At 52.0% G+C, this 20,573-nt stretch overlaps 2 protein-coding genes across 2 annotated transcripts in view; one reads left to right on the top strand and one right to left on the bottom strand.

Annotated features, from left to right (window-relative positions):
- Positions 1-20,573, bottom strand: part of PSMD1 (proteasome 26S subunit, non-ATPase 1) — a 386,750-nt gene that overhangs the window by 218,599 nt on the left and 147,578 nt on the right. The gene's annotated exons all lie outside the window — the stretch shown is intronic.
- HTR2B (5-hydroxytryptamine receptor 2B) overlaps positions 2,014-20,573 on the top strand; it is a 37,827-nt gene continuing 19,267 nt past the window's right edge. The window contains exons 1-2 of the mRNA XM_085634065.1: positions 2,014-2,128; positions 8,390-9,045. Coding sequence (XP_085490191.1) covers positions 8,658-9,045 — 388 coding nt within the window. The 5' untranslated portion in view covers positions 2,014-2,128; positions 8,390-8,657. The remainder of the gene's footprint in view (positions 2,129-8,389; positions 9,046-20,573) is intronic.

The raw sequence follows: 20,573 nt of genomic DNA on the forward strand, positions 1-20,573 counted from the left end.
AGTGAGGCACCCCACACCCCAGGGGGCACCAGTGAGGCACCCCACTCGCAGGGGGCACCAGTGAAGCACCCCACTCGCAGGGGGCACCAGTGAAGCACCCCACTCCCAGGGGGCAACAGTGAGGCACCCCACTCCCAGAGGGCAACAGTGAGGCACCCCACTCCCAGGGGGCAGCAGTGAGGCACCCCACTCGCAGGGGGCAACAGTGAGGCACCTCACACCCAGGGGGCACCAGTGAGGCACCCCACTCCCAGGGGGCAGCAGTGAGGCACCCCACTCCCAGGGGGCAGCAGTGAGGCACCCCACTCCCAGGGGGCAGCAGTGAGCACCAAAGAAGAGCAGTTGGGGTGCAGAGCCCACCATCCCGGGATCGATGAAAGTCCCACACCGAGAGTGCACAGCCCAGTGTCCAAGGACTCCTCAGTCCGGGTTTGGTGCGAGCCAGCGGGGGTAGAGGCGGGTGGCGGTCCCGATGGAGGGGGCTGAGCGCAGCCAGTGTACAGAGCCATCGCAGCGGGAAAGGCACGGCGCAGGCCCCGGGAGCCAACTCAGCACTGTGGAGGAGCCCTCACTGCAAGGACAAGCCGGAGAAGCCCTCGCTGGCAGGACAAGCCAGAGGAGCCCTCGCACCCAGGACAAGCCAGAGGGGCCCTCGCACCCAGGACAAGCCAGAGGGGCCCTCGCACCCAGGACAAGCCAGAGGGGCCCTCGCACCCAGGACAAGCCAGAGGGGCCCTCGCACCCAGGACAAGCCAGAGGGGCCCTCGCACCCAGGACAAGCCAGAGGGGCCCTCGCTGGCAGGACAAGCCAGAGGAGCACTCGCAACCAGGACAAGCCAGAGGGGCCCTCGCTGGCAGGACAAGCCAGAGGAGCCCTCGCTGGCAGGACAAGCCAGAGGGGCCCTCGCTGGCAGGACAAGCCAGAGGGGCCCTCGCTGGCAGGACAAGCCAGAGGGGCCCTCGCTGGCAGGACAAGCCAGAGGGGCCCTCGCTGGCAGGACAAGCCAGAGGGGCCCTCGCTGGCAGGACAAGCCAGAGGGGCCCTCGCTGGCAGGACAAGCCAGAGGGGCCCTCGCTGGCAGGACAAGCCAGAGGGGCCCTCGCTGGCAGGACAAGCCAGAGGGGCCCTCGCTGGCAGGACAAGCCAGAGGGGCCCTCGCTGGCAGGACAAGCCAGAGGGGCCCTCGCTGGCAGGACAAGCCAGAGGGGCCCTCGCTGGCAGGACAAGCCAGAGGGGCCCTCGCTGGCAGGACAAGCCAGAGGGGCCCTCGCTGGCAGGACAAGCCAGAGGGGCCCTCGCTGGCAGGACAAGCCAGAGGGGCCCTCGCACCCAAGACAAGCCAGAGGGGCCCTCGCACCCAAGACAAGCCAGAGGAGCCCTCGCACCCAGGACAAGCCAGAGGAGCCCTCGCACCCAGGACAAGCCAGAGGAGCCCTCGCACCCAGGACAAGCCAGAGGAGCCCTCGCACCCAGGACAAGCCAGAGGAGCCCTCGCACCCAGGACAAGCCAGAGGAGCCCTCGCACCCAGGACAAGCCAGAGGAGCCCTCGCACCCAGGACAAGCCAGAGGAGCCCTCGCACCCAGGACAAGCCAGAGGAGCCCTCACACCCAGGACAAGCCAGAGGGACCCGACTGCCAGGGGCGCCACTGACAGCTAGGACAAGCCAGAAGCAGAGCAATACAAGAATACGCCAGATGTGGACTCGCCACCAAGATAAGTAGAATAGCACATCCCCGCGAGGGCTCAGAGACCAGCACCTACCGCTCCGTCCAGTCACACCCGATGAGCCCCTCACCACCAGGGCTCGTTGACGACCCCTCATCGCCGGAGCAGGCTTCCTCCCAGCGCCCTCCGCTGCCTTTTTATCCCAAACTGACGCTCGCTTTTCATGCTTGTTCACCTGGCACTCTTCCAGAAAAGGGAAATAAAGGCACAGCCCCCATGGGGAGGAGGAGCAAACGCTAACTTGGCTGACGGTTCAGGACGGGCACCAAAGGGGAGGGACCAGCCCACAAGTGGGGGCAAACACACTGGCTTCAAACAGGAGGACGCGAGAAGCAGAGGAATACTCGAGATGGACGGACAGCTGCCCTCCGGCAGCACGACCTGACCAGTCACGAGCAAGGTACGCTTCTTAACTACCCCTACCCTGAATAGAGCCACCCAGCTAAACCTGGGCATGGACTGTCCTGAAAAGTGCCACCCTGCTGGACTCGGGCAAGAGCGGTTCTGATAGTGCCACCCTGCGGGACCTGGGCAAGGGCTGTCCTGATTAGTGCTACCCTGCGGGACCTGGGCAAGGGCTGTCCTGAATAGTGCCACCATGCGGGACCTGGGCAAGGGCTGTCCGAAATAGTGCCACCCTGCAGGACCTGGTCAAGGGCTGTCCTGAATAGTACCACCCTGCAGGACCTGGGCAAGGGCTGTCCTGAATAGTGCTACCCTGCGGGATCTGGGCATGGGCTGTCCTGAAAAGTGCCACTCTGCGGGACCAGGGCAAGGGCTGTCCTGAATAGTGCCACCCTGCAGGACCTGGGCAAGGGCTGTCCTGAACAGTGCCACCCTGCAGGACCTGGGCAAGGGCTGTCCTGAATAGTGCCACCCTGCAGGACCTGGTCAAGGGCTGTCCTGAATAGTGCCACCCTGCAGGACTTGGGTAAGGGCTGTCCTGAATAGTGCCACCCGGCGGGACCTGGGAAAGGGCTGTCCTGAACAGTGACACCCGGCGGGACCTGGGAAAAGGCTGTCCTGAATAGTGCCACCCTGCAGGACTTGGGTAAGGGCTGTCCTGAATAGTGCCACCCGGCGGGACCTGGGAAAGGGCTGTCCTGAACAGTGCCACCCTGCAGGACCTGGGCAAGTGCGGTCCTGAATAGTGCCACCCTGCAGGACCTGGTCAAGGGCTGTCCTGAATAGTGCCACCCTGCAGGACTTGGGTAAGGGCTGTCCTGAATAGTGCCACCCGGCGGGACCTGGGAAAGGGCTGTCCTGAACAGTGACACCCGGCGGGACCTGGGAAAAGGCTGTCCTGAATAGTGCCACCCTGCAGGACCTGGGAAAGGGCTGTCCTGAACAGTGCCACCCTGCGGGACCTGGGCATGGGCTGTCCTGAATAGTGCCACTCTGCGGGACCTGGGTAAGGGCTGTCCTGAATAGTGCCACCCTGCGGGACCTGGGCAAGGGCTGTCCTGAATGGTGCCGTCCTGAATGGTGCCACCCTGCGGGACCTGGAGGCGCGCGAAGGCTACAGACAAGGTACCGCCCTTGCATCCGTCTGCTTCCCTGAAACCCACCGCTGGGGGAGGGGGGGGGGGGGGGTCGCAGGGTGCTCCTATCGGTAGCTCAATTATGCACAAAGATATGTATTCCTCACAGTTTGAAAACATTTACAATGGGACAGGAAAAGTTATCCAGGACACATAAGTTGTGTTTGGCACACAAGATCAGAGGCTGAACAAATTCACACATTCGTCAATAAATTTTCAGGTAAACTGTGAGAAATAGATATCTTTGATATGTATAATCGAATTCGAAATCTGCGGTGAAAATGGCTAATTTGTGGGAGTCGGGACGCCTCAAGCCACGTATTAATCACCCCCACGCAGCACCTCTGGCTTTAGCGGTACCCCGAAGCCTTCCAATGCGGTGGACATAGGTTGCTGACAACGCTCCACCCTGTGGGAGGACAGGCGGGGGTGCCCTCGGGGAGTGAGGGGGCACCTCTGGCTTCCACAGACCCCAGTGCCACCCGGTGAGACGGACAAAGGTTGCTGACACCCACCACCCGGTGGGAGGGCAGGCAGAGGTGCCCCCAGGGGTCTGGCTTCCACAGACCCCAGTGCCACCCGCTGAGACGGACAAAGGCTGCAGACACCCACCACCCGGTGGGAGGGCAGGTAGGGGTGCCCCCAGGGGTCTGGCTTCCACAGACCCCAGTGTCAACCGGTGAGACGGACAAAGGCTGCAGAAAGGGCCACTTCCTCGTCTCCATGTAAGGAGTCTCTAGTGCAGGGATACCACGGTGGCGACGAGGGGGGCGCAAAGCCAGGCGAGGGCCAGTTTGTCACCAAGTAGAGTATGGCACGCGTTCCCAGCATAGATGTAAATATCCTAAAACAGCATAAGATCACAGCACCATAATCTGAATTGTGCGCTCATTCGCACGTTCTCTAACTACTCCAGGTAGAGAGACATCCGTGCTCATCATAAATTAAGATGCTGTAAAGCGCCCTGCCCTGGGAGACACCAAGGTGACAGGACATCAGATACCCAGAAACACAGCGGGCATTCAGGGGGAGAGGAAGGGGTTAAGGTGCTCCTGAACCAGGAGATCTAAGATGGCATGGGAGGGCAGTCCACTGTTGTGGACCAAGAACGAGAGGCGACCCTCAAACCCGCCCCCCAAATCCTCCGTAATGACCCGAACAAGCAGGTAGGACTGACCCATGAAACTCACTTCGCAATAACCCGGCACGTTCATTAATCCACACGCACACCACGCGTGATGCACGTGTGCGTGTCGAATTTTATAAACACTGCACACTATTTCATTCAACTCCACTTTATACCAGTCAGATTAACAGTTAACTGCAAGTAATAACCACAACGCTGTGGTGTCCATTGGTTAATTGCAAGTAATTAACCGTAAACCTGTGGTAACCGCAAGTAATTAACGGCAAACCTCTGATTACCACTGGTTCACTGCAGGTGCCCTGCAAATGGCGCACACCATGCGCGCCACGCCCATAGAGTTTAAAGGGCTTCAGGTGACTGCTTATTTTTGTACCGTCTGGGACATCAAAATAATGAGCTGGCAGCACTAATCATAAGACTGGAAGTTTGTTGCAGGGTCAGCACATTATTTCCTCCACCCTCGATCCCCGATTAATGCCATAATAGCAATAGTTCAACTTCTATCTGAAACCCTACGCCACCGTCAATAACATGCTGAGTTACTTCAAGTGTCTGGGAATGAACCCTGCATTCAGACACTCACTCCTCATTCTCGCCCTTCACTTTTACACTCACCCTGCACTCACAGCGATCACAGTGCACTCACAGCGATCACAACCATGCACTCGCACCATTCACCCGCTCACCTTGCACTCACAGCGATCACAGTGCACTCACAGCGATCACAACCATGCACTCGCACCATTCACCCGCTCACCTTGCACTCACAGCGATCACAGTGCACTCACAGCGATCACAACCATGCACTCGCACCATTCACCCGCTCACCTTGCACTCACAGCGATCACAGTGCACTCACAGCGATCACAACCATGCACTCGCACCATTCACCCGCTCACCCTGCACTCACAGCGATCACAACCAGGCACTCTCACCATTCACCCGCTCACCCTGCACTCACAGCGATCACAACCATGCACTTGCACCATTCACCCGCTCACCCTGCACTCACAGCGATCACAACCATGCACTCACACCATTCACCCGCTCACCCTGCACTCACAGTGATCACTCTGCACTCACAATGCACTTGCGCTGTTCACCCTGTACCTCACCCTGCAGTCATGAGCACACTACTCACCATGCACTCATGGAACACTTCACTCACCTGTCCCCCTCACTGCTCACTCTGCTATCTCACTCAAACAAGCCCATCACTAACCATGCATTCATTCGTCCCACTCTGCACTTACATCTGCACCCAAATTCATATGGTCACCTCACTCACCCTGCAGTTACTCCTCTTACCCTACTCTCACACTGTCGCATCGCTCACCGTGCACTCACATGGGCACTCCTGCCACCCACACAGCGCAGAGGGTTAATGTGCCTGCAACAAAGAACGTGTACCATGCAGATCACAGAACCGAGTACGAGTAAACTGGGAGTAGCGCTATAAAAAAATGAAATGTTCGTCAGAAAGGTGCTATAGAGAGATGAGGTGCATTGTTGGTGAGTAGGAGTGAGGGAATTCATGGAGAAAGAGGAAATGGGGGATGGGGTGCCAAAAAGGACGGTTGCACCGTGCGCAACCAGTTCTAGGGCCAGCCCTGGCTGGGAGTCTTGGCTTCTCGACCTGGGAATCCCTGGAGCCTGGCACATGCAGGAGTGTGAGGCAGCCTTCCAGGGGGTCGCGCATGCGCGTACCCAGATGAACCTTCCCGGAACCACGTTTTACAAACCGGACACTGTGAATGGGCGTTAATAAATGTGAGTGGAAGGGCACGCGCGGCCATATATCGAGCCCCTTTCCTCCTCCACCCATGCGGATGCTCATCTGCAGGTCTGCGGTGCGGGGAGCAGCCTCCTCTCACGTCTGACGTACACTCAGTCCGCGTACCCCCTGTACACCCCTGCCCCAGCGCCTGCTGGTGTCTGGTGCTAGCGCCTCCCCTCTCCCCCTTCTCACGTCAGCACGTGCCATGGCGCAGACACACGGACACCCCTCCACCGCGCAACAGGGCCTCCTCTGGACATGAACAGAAAGAGAGGGATGGAGAGAGAGGAAAGAGAGGGAGAGAGAGGAAAGAGAGGTGAGAGGTGAAAGAGAGGAAAGAGAGGGAGAGAGAGAGGAAAGAGAGGGAGAGAGAGAGGAAAGAGAGGGAGAGAGAGAGGAAAGAGAGGGAGAGAGAGGAAAGAGAGGGAGGAGAGGAAAGAGAGGGAGAGAGTGAGGAAAGAGAGGGAGAGAGAGAGGAAAGAGAGGGAGAGAGAGAGGAAAGAGAGGGAGAGAGAGAGGAAAGAGGGAGAGAGAGAGAGGAAAGAGAGGGAAAGAGGGAGAGAGAAAAGAGAGGGAGAGAGGGGAAAGAGAGGGGAAAGAGAGGGGAAAGAGAGGAAAGAGGGAGAGAGAAAGTTAAAGGAAAAAAAAAGTGAGGCAGAAAAAGAGAAACACTAAGTAGGATGCCGAGAGAGAAAGAAAAAGAGTGAGAACGCGAGGGAGCGAGAAAGAAAGGAGTGTTCGCGCTCTCTCTCACTCGTTCTGAGATTGCGATGACGATTCTTGCACAGCCGCCCCCAACGCACTGTGGCGAAGATCTCCGCGTGTGACCCCCGGGAGGCCACCGCGCCCCTGGACCTCTGCAGCGGTTCTCTAAAGACCCCCAGGAGGGCACTTCACGGGTCCGGGTGGCAGAGTCTGCCTTGTAAGGGGCGATGCCAGTCCCTGCTCCCTGGACTGCTGCACTGTGCCAACAGTACAGCGTGGCCGGGTGGGGTCCTCCCCAGTACAGTCCTTAGGGAGACGGGTCCCTCTCACCCCCCCAAAGTGCAGGGGGTCGGAATGACTCCTGGGAGTGGAGGGCCCAGTGCCTGCTTTCCTTACAATCCCACACTGTTGCCGACGCGCCCTCGCCCATCCTGCACGCGGATACCCTCGGAGATTTACTCCCCACAGGGGAATTTACTTCCTTTCATTCCCGTGAGTGCTTTCAGCGCACCGCTCCGCCTTTAATCCGGGCTTTCGGCCCAGGTGGAGCCGCGGATCCCGCACCCGGGCTTTATTTATAAACACTTCACCCGCCCGTGCATCGCGCCGAGGTACATGCTGTGTAAAGCTTGCTTCAGCCAGGACTCGGGGCGTTTAAACGCTAGTCTGCGAGAGAGCTCCGACCCCAGGCGCACCCCTGGATAGCCTCAGGTTAAGGGGCGCGTGCGAGGGATATTTACTAAAGTAACAATGCAACAGTCAGTGGTAAATGTTGAAAATATGAAAATATAAAATGTTTGAAAATAAAAGGGACATATTCACAGGCTACCTTAAAGTTGTGCTGTAAGCCGTAGAAATAATGTCCGAGGGAAGGCCCCAAAGAAGAGCAGACACTCTCGGGGTCCTTCAAGGGCTATTTACTCGGATTCCTCCGTAGGAGATCAGCGTCCCAGAGGCTGGTCTGCAGATCGGAGCCCACCCGGTCTACCTAAAAGGGCCTGGATTGTGGTGAAGCCCTAGGCTGCCGTCCTTGACTGCAACAGGCCAGGAAGCCTTGGAGTAGACTCAAGGGGGGCCATCTCAAGGAGCAGGGGCTGCCCTGGCACAGTTGGGCCCAAGAAGGGCCACAGCTCTACCACTTGGCACTGCTGTGCTGGAGGATCAGCCACAGGGGTGAGGGCACCGCTGACCAGGAAAGGGCTTGAGTGAGGTTATCTACTGACCAGGAAGGGGCTCGAGCAGAGGTGCACCGGTGGCCAGGAAGGGGCTTGAGCAGAGATGCACCGGTGGCCAGGAAGGGGCTCGAGCAGAGGTTCACTGCATAAGCGCATAGACTAGGCTACACAAGGTCTTCTAGTACCACCAAAGGGAATTGAAGGAAGCAGAATCCCAATCTTGGGGGGCTCAGAAGCAGCACAGGGTCAACAGGGGATACTTTCTAATCAGTGAATCTTGAAACGTTATGTGACAATCTGCCACCTTTATTTCTAGGGGGACTCGCCCTCGCCATGCTGCAAGCTCCACGGCTGAAGACCACCCCAAGATGGCGGTTTCTACTCCCACCTTCTCAGCGCCAGCAGGAGCATAAACACTAAACATTCACCACCAGGCGGCGAGAGATCCTCTGGGCGTCCATGTGCAGAGCCACAGAGAACACCAACAGTGAACCAGGAAAAGAGCAGCCTCACCCCCTGCTAAGATGAAGGAGGCTTTTGGTTTGCGAAGCGGTTTCCACAAAGAGGATATCTGACCCAAGTCTATGCCGGGATTACTTGTTGACCATGCGGACCTTTCAATGGCTTTGCTCCGGACGCGAGAGCCAGGCAGAGCTCTCATGTCCACGGAAATGTCCCAGTCAGGCCACCTTTCCCGGTACATCCTCCAGCTCACAGAGATGCCGTACACGGTGATGCTGCAGAACGCCTCAACCAAGACCCAGGACCAGCTTCCGGAGAAGCAATGGGCCGCACTGCTGATCCTTATGATCATCATCCCCACGATCGGGGGCAATATCCTGGTTATCTTGGCCGTGTCGCTGGAGAAAAAGCTGCAGAACGCCACCAACTACTTCCTGATGTCGCTTGCGGTGGCCGACCTGCTGGTGGGGCTCCTAGTGATGTCCGGGGGCCTGCTGAGCATCCTGTTCAGTAAGTATCATTTCTCGTTTGTGGGGCGGATTACTGCTTTAGCTGGAATCCCAACTTGCACAGCACAGCACACTCTGCTCACCTGAGTGAAAGATTTCTGTAAATTACTGAAAGCTTCACATTATAATTAACTAACCACAAAACAAAGGCGCCAAAAACAAGCATTTACAATGCATTAGGTCTCGCATTTATTCGAGTTTGAGCTATTGGCATTGTAAATGACAATGCCTTTTTATTTATGTGTTATTTTTAAAATGGGTAAATTAAAGGCATTGTCACTTACAATAGCTTAAAATCATGCAAATGCGAGACCTTTTACACTGCAAATGCGTGCTATAAAAATATAAAAGGCGTTAGGTGAGAGCGTGTCCTGCCTGCAGGCAGGACAAAGCTATTTGAGAAAATAGTGCTCGGAGTCTGTAATTAAAGCCTACTGAAAAACAACACATGTAACAGGGGGTGTTGCCAAGGGAGGTTACAAAATGAGACAAGGCGGTACCAAGGAGGGACTACTAAGCCTTTTGACCAATGAACAGTCAAAGTTTACAGTGGACAATGACACAAGCCAATGAAAACTGTGGGCGGAGTGTGGGCAGATCTTCGAGTCCCAACCTCAATAAAGCATGCCTAATAATCTACTCCGAGATGCTGAGTAATAGAAACAATATAGATACTGGGGTTAGCAGCTCATTATTAGAAGATCATCAACGTCTGCCATGGAGGAAAGGAGTTCAGAGCACAGAAATATAAAAATAAACATTTTGGCGTTCAACAATATTAGTCCAATTTACCTTTCCAAACAACCAGATGCCATCCCCGAGCCTCTAACTTCGCATCAATGACAGACCTGCAAATTACACCCCCCCAAACAGCGCCAAGAAACTGTCCGTTGAACGTGCGCTTTAGAAGTCCCTTGTAATATAACACCCAGTGACACACTAACTATACACCAAGAAGGACCCAGCACCTTCTCACTCTACACCATGAACATGCGAACAGCGTACAAAGCGGCAGCCCAAGCTCTTCGGCAAAAGACCATCCGCAGCAGGCAAAATATCTACATAAAATAACGGATATCTCACCCAACCTGAACTATGACGCAGACACAACTGACCCATTCTATGTACCGAGGCTGGCCCAGCACCCTACCCTCTAGGATTCCCTTCGCAAGACAGAACAAGCTTCTCCCTCTGCCGCCCACCTTCACCTATGCCAAACTCACAACAAACAACACGTAGCAAGACAGACTGAGAATCTTCCCACATCAGAGCAACCTTCTTGTCCATCCTACACTTTCCGATCCTCCAAACTCACAACAAGCATAGCTTGAGGAAAGGCTAGTGCAGGGATTCTCATCTCCTTAGTGTGAGGGACGAAAGAGGACATCTTTCACATATGTCGAAATGACAACAGAGGCCAAGGTGTTGGGGAAAGAGGATGCAACACAACCAATTCAAGTTATGGTTTATACCATCAAGCCTTTTCTAACCAACACCTTTCCAAACGTGCTGAGAAACAATTTTCATATCAAGTAGCTGAAATCAGGTTTAAGGGCCAAGTTGGGGCTTTTGAAACAGAAGACAGATTAATTCAAGGCTAGAAGACTGCAAGTGCCCCATGCATGAAAAAGGTATTGAGGAACAGAAAGTCGAATAGTATTTCCAAAAGTAAAGCCTAGCTCTTTCACCCGAGAGGAAGAACCCTAAAGCCATTTCAACTACACACTGCTGAATAATGGAGACAGTCACCGACATCCGAAAGAAGCAAAAAACACTCAACTAGCCCACATGGAGAAAGGGAAGACACTGACATACTGAACAACCATTTACGGTCACCAAAAGAAGACAAGAGTACCACGGACTAACCCATCTCCTGCACCAAACCCCATAAGCCAGCATGTGACTAGCACAACCACCCATACCCACTTGATAGGGGTTGCTCCTTCCCACCAGACGTCCATGCCAGGGTAGAAACTCCTACCTAGGGGAGGCTTGGACAGGTGGGTGCTTTTGATGAAGGGGGCTGGAGGGGTATGGTAGACAGCAAGACTTTGTTGAGCATGGTTTTACCACTTCAAACTACTAACTTACTCCACTGATATGATTGGAAACATGGGTAACAGGCAACCAGGTAACAAAGATATGGACTATTGCAAGTGGCAACTGGTGAAAAAAGCCCAAGCGAGCAGACATAGCCACAATGTCAAAAGAAGCCACCTTCATCAAGAGTGCAGGCTATAGAGACTTCTCTATAAGGATGGGATGCCTTAAGGCGGCATAGTCCCCCATGCATCAAGGCGCAATCAACTTCAGCTGTCAGTAGGACAAGTATTCTGTAGGCAGCCCCATAAACCCAAATTTGCAGAGCTTTTCTGAGACTCAACAAGCAATAGGTGTAGTTTTCTAAAAATACTAAAGGTGCATGCGGCCGATTTGATCTGGCATTTGCCAAGATAAAGAGGGCACACATTCTGCCAGGTAAGGCTGTCGAGCCAGGAACAGTTTTATACAGAGACACAAAGTAAACATTCTCCAAGAAGTGCCCAGCCAATGGAAAGTCTAAAAAGCCATTTTTGTACATTTCAGACTATCAGGGCACGGAGCATTTCACAGCAGCCAAACACCAGGAGAGGAGACAACAAGGGAGGTTCAGAGACCAGACTACCCCAGGCTCTCCAAGTCCTCACTACCCGCACTTCTGTCACCACCTCCCATAACCCACTGTCTGCGGCATCCACCGTCACATTCATAGAGCTAACAGTTTAAAACATGGAGAACTCCAACCGGTCAGCACATTTGTAGAACTTGATGCTGTATCCTATGTTGAGACGGATCTCTGCAGCCCACCACTCCAGATCTCGAGCTGGAGCTTGATATGGTCTCAATGTACCCTACGAGATGAATTTAACCCCGTATATCTGGTGATTGCCTCATGATGATACAGCGCATAACACTGGAAAACATTGTGAACACACTATAATATACATTAAGCCCTGATGAAGTTCCTAGTGTGACAGGAACGAAACGCGTAGGCTGATTTGAATTCACGTGCAATAATTTTGAAGAAAAAAAAAAAGAAGATTGAGGACTGAAATTTTCTACATTGAAGTTATTTTCTGGTGTACCTTCCATTTGAAGAATATTTGTAGAACTTGAATATAACTTCTAAATTGACGGAGTCCAAGTTAATATATTGATTAAGAAGAATAAACAGCGGCGGAGTGTCTGTCCACGCTACATATCCCTACTAAAGATCTCACAGCTTGAACATACCATCCACCCATCATCAGAGAAAGGGTCACAATGCACAGCACAATCTGGCCTCCCACAAATGCTGGCTCGGGCAGGGAAGGTGGTGACCAGCATGTGTGATACATTCAAGATTACTAAGCAACCAGGGCTTTGAGGTGACCCTACAAACCATGAGAAACATCTTAAAAGAGTGCGTTTCCGTACCTAAGGGTCTCGTTCTCCACTCCAAGCTCAGGTGGCACAAATGTCCTGCAGGAGAGCTTACACTTACCCCATACTCTTTACAAGCACATGGATTCCTCTCTTCACAATTCCTCTCCAATTGATGCTTAATGGGAGGAATAATGTTTTGCATTATATTACACCATTTATACAGTGCTTACTACCCCTATGTGGGCGTCCAAGCACGTGCCTACATGCGTAGCACAGCACACCGTGTAATGTGTATGGTAGTAAATATGTTGCCCTTGTTCTGAGCCTATGTGGGAAGAGTTTATGTCGTGCATTACGACCACCATGGTGTGTGAGGGTACGGTGTTACTGGATACATAACTGAATAGTGTAATGGATGAAGAACTGTGAGAGAGGCACACACTGTTGGACAACACTGGGGAAAGCAGGCACAGCTTGCAACGACCAAGGCTACAGCGACTGTCGCCATGTACCGCTGGAAGAGACTGCAATACAACCAAGAATACTTTGAGCGTCAACAAAGTATCTCGGTCTTCCAACTGGACTGCGTCCAATGCAATCAACATGCCTCTTAGGCCACTCTTCCAGACTTTCAAACTGATTTTCCCCACTCAGTCTGGGTTAGGAGTACGATGGCTGAGATTGTGAGTTCTCGCCAAATGATATATCCTGCAGGAAGCAGACTACAAGAGGGTACAAAACATATATGGGAGGGAGGGCACACCTAGGAGGAAGAGGGGACAGAGGGTATCCAAGAGGACTGATGGGTGGGAGCACAGTGAATGGCAGAGAAGGTGCGGCCACTCCACACAGACCAAGGTGTGGCAGCACACCAAGAGGATAGAGTGGGTGGGGGGTGCCCCAAGGGGACCAAAGAGTACTAGTGCTCCCAAGGGGTGTGGGCAGACTAAGGGAATGAAGTCATGCTGCAGGGACATGCCGAATGGACTAGGTGAGTGGAGGGTGCACTGGGTCAGACTTAATGGGGCTGACTTATGGAGAGCGAGTGTGGGTGTCCAAACGAGGCCAAGGGGGTATAGACGTCCAAAAGGGGGCAGAGGGGTATATATGTACGTATGGATGGATGGATGGATGCATGAACAAGCATAGAGAACGAGATAGGGGATAGGGAGTATGCCAAGGGGGCAGCGCGACAGGGGTTGGGATGCACTTAGCTGACCAATGATATTGGAGGCGCTGAAGGGACCAAGGAGACAGAGCTTTGGGGACAAACAAAGATTAAAAATAATACCCAACCCCACCTAGTGAGTAATCTACAGAGAGCCTGGTGCCCCATTCTCTAGTGATTTGTTCTGTTGCTTAAGCCTGTGGAAATCGTTTCCAATTGAAAACCAAATAGAACACAATTTATCTAAGCACTGAGGGTCTAACCTGCCTTTGACGAAAGACTAGTTTCGCACTCCGTTAATTTATATACTCACACAAGAAGATCTCAGAGTTAGGCTATGGCAGGACCCAGCCTGGAACAGACTGATACTCAGAGAATCAGCTGTGGGTGGCAGGTTCAGCCAAGGAGAAGACAAAGGGGTTGTAGGATTCCCACAGGTCTTCTTGTGGACAAAAGGCTGCTCGATTTCGAATACTCAATCACGTCAACAGGTGCTTAAAACACAATTTTCCATCTTGGTGTCTAGAAGGAACCTTTCTGGTTACTGCACATGCAGTGTATGTATCTTGATCACCAACAGAGACTAAAGCATACAACATCATCCTACGGATCTGCGCGTGGGTCACTAATCCAATGTCGCGTCTTACTTCCTCCCATAGATCTTCGCGTGGGTCACTAATCTAATGTTGGTTCAGTTCAGAATCTCTGATAAGATTACTTCTGCATCTTTGCGTCTCTATTATTCCTTCTGCAACAGCTGTGATAAGAGCAGGACTCAAGCAATGGCGACAGCCGGAAAGTGGCTGCATCCTCTCTGCTATAGGAGGAAGATATGCCCCAGAATAAACCAGACTGAAAAATAGTAGGCTGGACATTTTCTTTTCTCCTTTGCCTCCTTGTTCGTTTTCTCATCATTCAACTGAATGTTTGTGCCTTCCTCCTTCTGAAGCCTTGGGTCTGAGCTGCAGCTCAGATCCATTCAATACAACAAAAGGATTCAGCAGCTATTTCTACATCTTTAAGAGATCAGGGCAGAGCACAGGCTTGATGTGGATATACTGCATCATCTGACAGATACTCTCGGCCAGAGGCAGCAACTGGGCTGGGACAGCAGAAGCAGCCCTGCTTGGCCAAGGGCGAAAAGTAGCTATCGGTTGGGTCTTAGATTATAACTAGTGAAAGCGAGCATCAGTTTGCATTACAAGTGGAAGGCAAGTGCCGGCCCAGCCATGGTTCCAGTGACACTTCAATAGCACCATGAACTCTAGCTTAAGTCTGCCCAAGTGGGTCCCAAGCAGCAAGTGAGGAAAGCTTTGAGGCTTCCATCAAAAGGCTTGAGGCGGAAGAGTAGGTACCAGGTACAGTGATGGTCATATTCCAGGATGCTGCTCAATGAAAGGGTTGCACATCAAAGAAAGTGTGGCATGCTGTAGACATCAGAGGTGTACAGTTCTACTTTTAACCAAGAGTGAGTACCAATCCTACAGGGTCGGTTCTACTGGTTCTAGGAGGCAAGAACCTGGGACAAAGCACGATAGCGTGGGTACCCTGAGCCAAATGTGACCATCAAACCCTCCCACAAACACAGGAGATTATCTTTCAAATGCAATGTCCAAGGAGTCTGATACAGCTTTCCAGGCAGCAGAGATGCAGGTTTCTTACCAGGACTGCTCAGGGGGGAGAATTAGTACCACATGTTGCGGACTCTCCTCTAGACTCGCTGCTCTTCCACAGGCCCCAGAATGTTACAAAAACTCCCAATTTTTACGAGCCTTTCTCTCTCTCTAGCTGGGAGACTATTTCAGTTTAGGATACTAAACACTTTCAGCGAGAAACAAATACATTTTTATTGACATCAAAATTGCGCGGTTACAGCACAAACAGCGCTTCACCAGCAACTACAAAGAATACACTGCACCAGGGATACATCCCAGATGACACACAGGAGTAGGGCTCCATTCTAAAGAGGACAGGAGCCTCAAAAGTCATCAACCGGAGGATTACAGAGCGGGCTAGGAATCCCCTGGGATCACAAGAGATCACACAGGGCACATGCTGTTTGAAAGGATGCGACCTCACATTGTCTGGATTAGAACAGCAGCTTACAGAACGGTCCTTAATGAGCTGCCATCACTTTCACCTGCTGTGCCCAGCGATTAAAATGTACAGAATGCCTTCTGGGAAAAGATGCCCAGTGTGTGCAGGCAGCCACTGGACTGGTGGGCCAAGTATCTAAACACAAGGGCAGGACAAGGTAGAAGATGCCCAGAGTACATGTGCACACAGAGTGCGAGCCTTATGAGGCGCCCTGGGTGTCCAAGCAGAAACTAGCCCCTATCATGAGAGGACCTGGGCCCTACACATAACACCCTACCAACCCACCCTCTGCTGAGTGACTGACCCTTACCAATTCTGCATCCTGCTTAGGGGCAAGGCAATACAAAGCCACCTACGAACCCTGCTTTCGGCTGAGGAAATCGCACCAACCAATCCTGCATGCTGCTAGCGGTCTGGGCTCAATTCACTAAACCCCACCAACCAAACCATTTGACGTGGACCTATCCCCTACCAATCCCACACTGTACTGCTGGTCTAGGGGTATAACGTTCTTATCGCCCATGCTCAAGGTATATGGTTTGGGGGCAACAACAACAAGGTTTCATGTTTTCTTTGTCCACTGGACAAGTAGGCTCAAACCCTTTGGCTCATTTTGGGTCATTTTGGGTCTGTGAAAGAGGATTGTATGCCACTGAGACATTTGTACAAGCTGTTCAAACTTGTATATCCGATTCATCATTCCAAAAGGCCTTAGCATTAAGGGGAGTCCTTGCTTTCAAATTAAAATGTACTAGAAAAAAAAAAAATTCTACTTGAAAAAAAGTTTTGCTACGCTATTGCGCAATTTTAAATACAATTCTGCATGGCCTCATTTTGTCAAGAGCTCATTTTCTCAAGAGCATGTGATGCAGTATTTGACATATATAAAGGTCATGTAAGTGACCCCCAGCTATATGTGCCTGCATTAGTGCATATTTACAACTGACTAATCCCAAGAGTTCACAGGAGTAGGCTTGGAAACTGCACTCCTGGCTAACTTTGGAGAGTTCCATTTTTGGATGAGCAAATATGTTTGCTGTTGTGAAAATCTTCTAAAAAATTGCAAATTTACTTTACTAATACCCTCTTTTCCCCTACCATGAACAAACCATTTACTTCTGCCTTTGTCAGTAGTACATTTCTAACCTTTTCTAAAGTGGGAAGAAACTGGAGAGGAGGTGGCGAATACCCACGGAGGGGCTTGGAACAAGCGGAGGGGCTAGGGTGCATGCAGATCCCATGACAGGTCTTTCCGTGTAGTACTCTTCTATAAGCAAGGGTCCTGTCCCAATTCACACCAAGCCCAAGAGCAGATAAAGACTGGGGTGTACTCCGGGGAATCAGCTTGATTTCGACTGAGGTATGCCATCATGGTGAAAGCAAAGGGTCCATGACCTTGAACTGGGCACAGTGGTCTACAAGGAGCCAATGAAACGCCCAGAGTTCAGATTCAGTGGAACCTCCACAGCCTAAGTCCATCCTTACTGTGCAAATCTGAACTATCGAAGGTTTGCAGAGATTACGCATTAGGAAGAGATACAGGGTAGGGCAGTAATCTAGGCATCTTTTTCAAGAACACTTGTTAAGTAAGTTACTCATTCTACAGCATTAGCACTTCAGCATCAGTGCGTAACCCTCTCCATTCACACCATGGAGAGACCATTGACAAAAAGTGGGTGGCATTGGAACAGCGCTAAAGTTCAGTGTCTACAAAGGTGCTTCAGCAGCCCCCGATGTGGAATATGCGAATCGTGGTATAAAAATCTACTGCCCATCACCAGCCCACACATCGCAGACTGCAAAGGATGCCTGATCAACTATCCTGTCTTTATAGACGGGTTTAAAATCTAGACAGAATATACAAAAGTGCAGTTGGGAGGCGATCAATGAGGGGGAGGTGATAACATTTGAGTTGCCTATGATATCCTTTGAAATCCCTGCAATAGAAAATTATACCTCGATAGCAAAGTTGTGCATGCTGCCCAATTCACCCCCTTTATAGCAAATCCTGCCATTACCCCCACCCACCTCCCTGCACACCCATACTGTCCTAACCATTCAAAAACATGCCCGAGTCCAGCCATCTCACCATAGCATCCTCAGGCTATCCGTGGCTCGGTTTCAAAAATATAAAATAAGCCGGCATTCCACTATCATCTCATACAGCCCTCAGTTAACACTATAAACAATAATCCCTAGTGTCCTGCCACCGTCCACCCCACTGCCTCCTGACCCAAAGGGGCTGAAAGTAGCTGCACAGCCCTACGGCTGGCAGGGAGGTCCGTGCATGGTAGCATCAACGCACCACCCATATAACCCGGCTGTCATGAGTCGAGCGGACCAGAGAGGACGGTCAATGCAGGGGAGATGGCACAGCCCTCTGCCACTCAATCCCCCCCTGCAGGCCTCTAGTGAGGAGGATCCACGTCCACTACAGCGTGACTGTTCACTGACCCCACATCAGAGTTGTGCACAACAATGTTTCGAAACCAATATTCAAGGTAATGGTTATGTACCTCACAAAAAGGTCCAGGAGTGTAACCATCGCAAGCAGTTTTGGAGGTGGGAAGTGGAAGGGATAGGTTTCTCAGGGGAGTTTGAAACAGGAGTTAATTCATAGGATCTATGGATTCCGAAAAACCAAAGTCGATTGTTGAGAAGAGACCAAGGACCACAGTGAGTGGTGCCTTTAGAAGCCGGTATCGGCGGGGCACACCACTAAGTGAAGAAACACCCTAAGGTTGTGCACAGAAATAACTACATAATCATCTAATGTACTTAATTTGTGGTTGGTGTGTCTATGACCTGGGTCAAGTGAAGGTAAAATTGTCTGGAAGCAGAAAAATTCAGCAAGGTCACATGAATCCAGAGGATCTCTAAAACCTCTCTACTGGACAGTGGTGCAGCACCCAAAGGAACCACCTCACACTGGCTCTCAAGGGCTCCCGCAGTCACACCACCCTGACAGACACCTAGCCACAACCACCATCGGCTGCCTAAGGATCAGCGTACACAAGAATACCACCAGCCTCTCTTCCCCAATCAGCAGCAGAGGAAAAGTTGGACAATGATTCAGTACAACCTATAACAAATTTTGTTTTATATTCAGTCCCCGCCCAAATGCGGAGCCACCGTCTAGTATGTGAAAAGCTACCGAAGGAAAACAATCTGCTTAGTGGAAACATATTTCAAGTGAAATAATTGCTGCTTAAGCAGGATTAACTATTCAATGTCATCGGGCAAATGAAAAATACCCCAACCAATGTCTACGCAGGACAGGTGCAGACAGGAATACCCAGCTTCTGTATCACTTTCCACCGGCAAGGCCTGCCCTGGATTACTGCTCTAAACTCGGAGAACAATCCAAACAGAGCTTTCCAGGGGCACAGTCGAGACCTCCAGCCCCATAGACAATACGTAAACCATGCACTGGCAGTGGTGCACGCAAGAAGAGGGCAGGTGAGGGTTGTTGAGATCGCGGACAGGAATAGCACAGGGCAATTAGTACTAGGGCAGAGTTTCAATGGCAGCATTACTGACCCACCATAATGAAAACGCATGCAGTTGTAAAGGTCTGGACTGAAGCATCTTGGCAGAAGAGGCAGTCGCTATGAAAAGCCACAGCACAGGCTTCGAAGAGAAACTTCCGCCCGAGGGCAAAAAGAACTACAACTGCACATTCTTGACTATATCTACGGGGTAAACCTAGAGGGGGAGAAGAAGAGTGCATTTCATGATGGGAGGTGGGGTCACTGTAGGCTGAATCCTAGAAGGGCATGGACCTATTCAAGATTGTGCACATAGCAAACAGGGGAGGGAGATGTTCTATTCTGTTGAGCTCAAAGACTGAATAAATGTGGACAGTGCTTATTACTGGTTGATGTGATGGGGTGTGAAGGAGTCAGCCACATGTCGCATCGGAGCGGTGTTCCTGAATCTGAGTTTCTGTGGCGTGCGGGAGCGTTCCACGCGTCATCAGCTGAACGCGCAAAGCGGGCGCTGGAGTCTCCGTTTGCGCTGACTCACCGGCAGGGCAAACGATGCAGGTGATTCTAGGGCGCTTCCGCTCTCGGCCGGATTCTTCCGTAGTGTACTGTCTTGCCGGCCGCACTGTATCGCGCTGGAACTTGGTCGTGAGCAGTTCTTGGTGTTTGTGGGGACGTCACCATCCATCCTCATCGCCAGTGTCACAAGGCGCAGGTAGGCCCCAGCCGACATTACACTGAGTATGATGATGCTGCAGCGCCGCTAAAGGAGCGAGAGACACACATTGCTCAGGGTATCAGCCGGAAGGTCACAAGCGTCTCGGCCCCTTTATTTATGCTCTGGCCACGCCTTGTCAGAGAGTGATACAAAGTCTGGTGGTGCTTCTGGGGAAAGGGGTGCACTGGAAATAAACTAGACCGCTACAGATGGCAATAAGAAGGGATCTACTATGAGCAAGTTCACACGCAGGTATAAGCTTGGCATCCGTTGTTGACATATCCAAGTCAATGGATGCCAAGACGGAGGGGATTTTCAGAGGTCTCTGACATGTGCCTGTTGGTGGATCTGGACTCTGTAGTAGTTGAGCAGGACTACGAGAGCTTCAGTGTAGTGGCTGAAGAGGGCTGGGAAAGTACTGCATCATTTTAAGAATGCCACGGGTAACTACCAGCTCCTATGATCGAGTGGTGCCCTGCAAGAGGTGTCTAACAGAGGCAGGGAACTGCTCGAGTAGTAATATCTGACAATGTTTTAATTGGTTCGCTTATTGACAGTCAAATGGAGCTCTAGCACGGCTGGAGGCATGGAATGCCATTGTCTATCAACAAAGGGCATTAGCCCCAAGGTTCTCCACATGCACATCGAAAGAAGGC

Source organism: Triturus cristatus, chromosome 11 (assembly GCF_964204655.1).
Source record: "Triturus cristatus chromosome 11, aTriCri1.1, whole genome shotgun sequence".
In the NCBI taxonomy this organism is placed as follows: Eukaryota; Metazoa; Chordata; class Amphibia; order Caudata; family Salamandridae; genus Triturus; species Triturus cristatus.